The sequence below is a fragment of the Etheostoma spectabile genome, chromosome 13 (assembly GCF_008692095.1).
Source record: "Etheostoma spectabile isolate EspeVRDwgs_2016 chromosome 13, UIUC_Espe_1.0, whole genome shotgun sequence".
NCBI lineage: Eukaryota > Metazoa > Chordata > Actinopteri > Perciformes > Percidae > Etheostoma > Etheostoma spectabile.
This window is the reverse complement of record NC_045745.1, coordinates 7924772-7926675: the sequence shown is the minus strand read 5'-3', so window position 1 is coordinate 7926675 and position 1904 is coordinate 7924772. Positions and strand designations below refer to the sequence as shown.

At 42.8% G+C, this 1904-nt stretch overlaps 1 protein-coding gene across 5 annotated transcripts in view; it reads right to left on the bottom strand.

The window, feature by feature from the left end:
* Positions 1 to 1904, bottom strand: part of gdpd5a (glycerophosphodiester phosphodiesterase domain containing 5a) — a 48201-nt gene that overhangs the window by 5452 nt on the left and 40845 nt on the right. For 3 of the 5 annotated variants that reach the window (XM_032534610.1, XM_032534609.1, XM_032534612.1), the window contains exons 11-12: positions 529 to 759; positions 1 to 70 (exon numbers count right to left, since the gene is read on the bottom strand). The exon at positions 1 to 70 is cut by the window's left edge and continues 76 nt beyond it. In XM_032534610.1, the coding sequence (XP_032390501.1) occupies positions 1 to 70; positions 529 to 759 (301 nt within the window). The remainder of the gene's footprint in view (positions 71 to 528; positions 760 to 1904) is intronic. The other 2 variants (XM_032534611.1, XM_032534614.1) reach the window with 1 other exon arrangement.

Genomic DNA, 1904 nt, shown 5'->3' with positions numbered 1-1904 from the left:
ACAGCTTCTCGTTCGCGGTCTGCTGAAGTCCTCGCACCCTCCCCCTGTCCGTGTCGGGGGTCCACGTCACCTGGCACAAACACATGTGACATGGAAAGACCCTGGTCAGACAAAATACAGCTAGTGCTTCATATCCAGAGATGTGATACTCGTGTGGTCAAAATGTGCTACTTGTAGAATATGGTTTTCATTACAGCAAAAGAAGCAGGACAACAGGGCTGGGACAATATGCTTTTTGTTGCGATTCGATTCTTTAACGATAAATGGATATGCAATTGTTCTCTAAGTAGATGTCAGTCAGTCAGTCTGACATTTATTTCATTTGTAAAGAAGTAATGAAATATTCTGCTTTTGTTGTGTTTTGCTAGAAAGTTACATGATGTAGTGGTACTGTATAAAACAGAAAAATATTACATTACTTTGTTGATTTTCTTTTAGTGACAATTGTTGATGTAGTCGTGATTTACTGGGGTTACAGTACTACAAGCAGCACATTTGAGTAATTAAAGGATTATGGAGGAGACCTACAGTCCTCACCCTCTTCTGGGAAATCCCTGCTTTCTGCACAGCCCACAGCGTGTCCATGAACCAGCTCCGGTAGCGTGGGTGCTCAGGCGGAGGCTTGCGGATGTCAAGCAGTGCCGAGCTGTTGGCCCTGGCTGCCAGACGCAGCATTTCCACCAGACTGCAGACCGTCTGGTTGCCTATTCTGCTCCGGTCCCTCGCTGTCAGGGTTTCTACTGTCCAGTAGGGGTCACTCTGGCAGCAGAGAGACAGACACAGAGATGTTACATCCACTCTGTCCTTCTGTATAGGAGATAGTGATCTGTATAGCATATTCTAAATCAAGTATATGCTACCTAATTTGTGCATTGTGTTATATTTTAGATATTAGAACATTTTATATCTTTCTGTGCAGCACTATCGGTTTTCTAGCTCTTTTTTTTGTGTTTCTTCAACCCCCGCCCCAGTCACCTCAAATAATCCCTTCATGTAACCACATGTACTGTGTGTTGTCCTGGGCATCATTGTATTACTTTGTGTTTATTGTACTCATTTTTTCTCCTTCATATGCTGTATCGGATGCTGGTAACTTTAATTTCCTTGCGGGAGTCATCACAAAGGGATTAATAAAGCTAAGTCTAAGTCTAAGTCTATCTACTGAAAAAAACAAATCAGCACTGTTTCAGCACTGTTTCACTGCAGAGGCCACCTTAAAGGTCCAATGACATGGTGCTCTTTGGATGGTTTTATATAGTAGTCTCTTTTATATAGACCTTAGTGGTCCCCTAATACTGTATCTGAAGTCTCTTTTATATAGACCTTAGTGGTCCCCTAATACTGTATCTGAAGTCTCTTTTATGTAGACCTTAGTGGTCTCCTAATACTGTATCTGAAGTCTCTTTTATGTAGACCTTAGTGGTCTCCTAATACTGTATCTAAGTTCTTTTATATAGACCTTAGTGGTCCCCTAAAACGTTATCTGACGTCTCTTTTATATAACCTAGTGGTCCCTAATACTGTATCTGAAGTCTCTTTTATATAGACCTTAGTGGTCCCCTAAAACTGTATCTGACGTTCTCTTATATAGACCTTAGTGGTCCCCTAATACTGTATCTGAAGTCTCTTTCCCAAAATTCAGCCTTGGTGCAGTATTACAACCACTAGAGCCAGTCCCACAATGAGCTTTCCTTAGTATGTGCCATTTCTGAGTCTGTAACTTTTGAGGAGGAGAGAGGGGGGGGGGCAGGTGTGGCCTGGGGGTGTAGCATTGACCAACTGCCACTTTACTCGTTTGAAGGCCGTGATGTCTCTCTCTCTTATTTGGGCGGGCAAAGCAGAGAAAGGGTGAGGGGTAACCTTGCCCCTTATGACCTCATGAGCTTTCATTTTCTCAAAGGCAG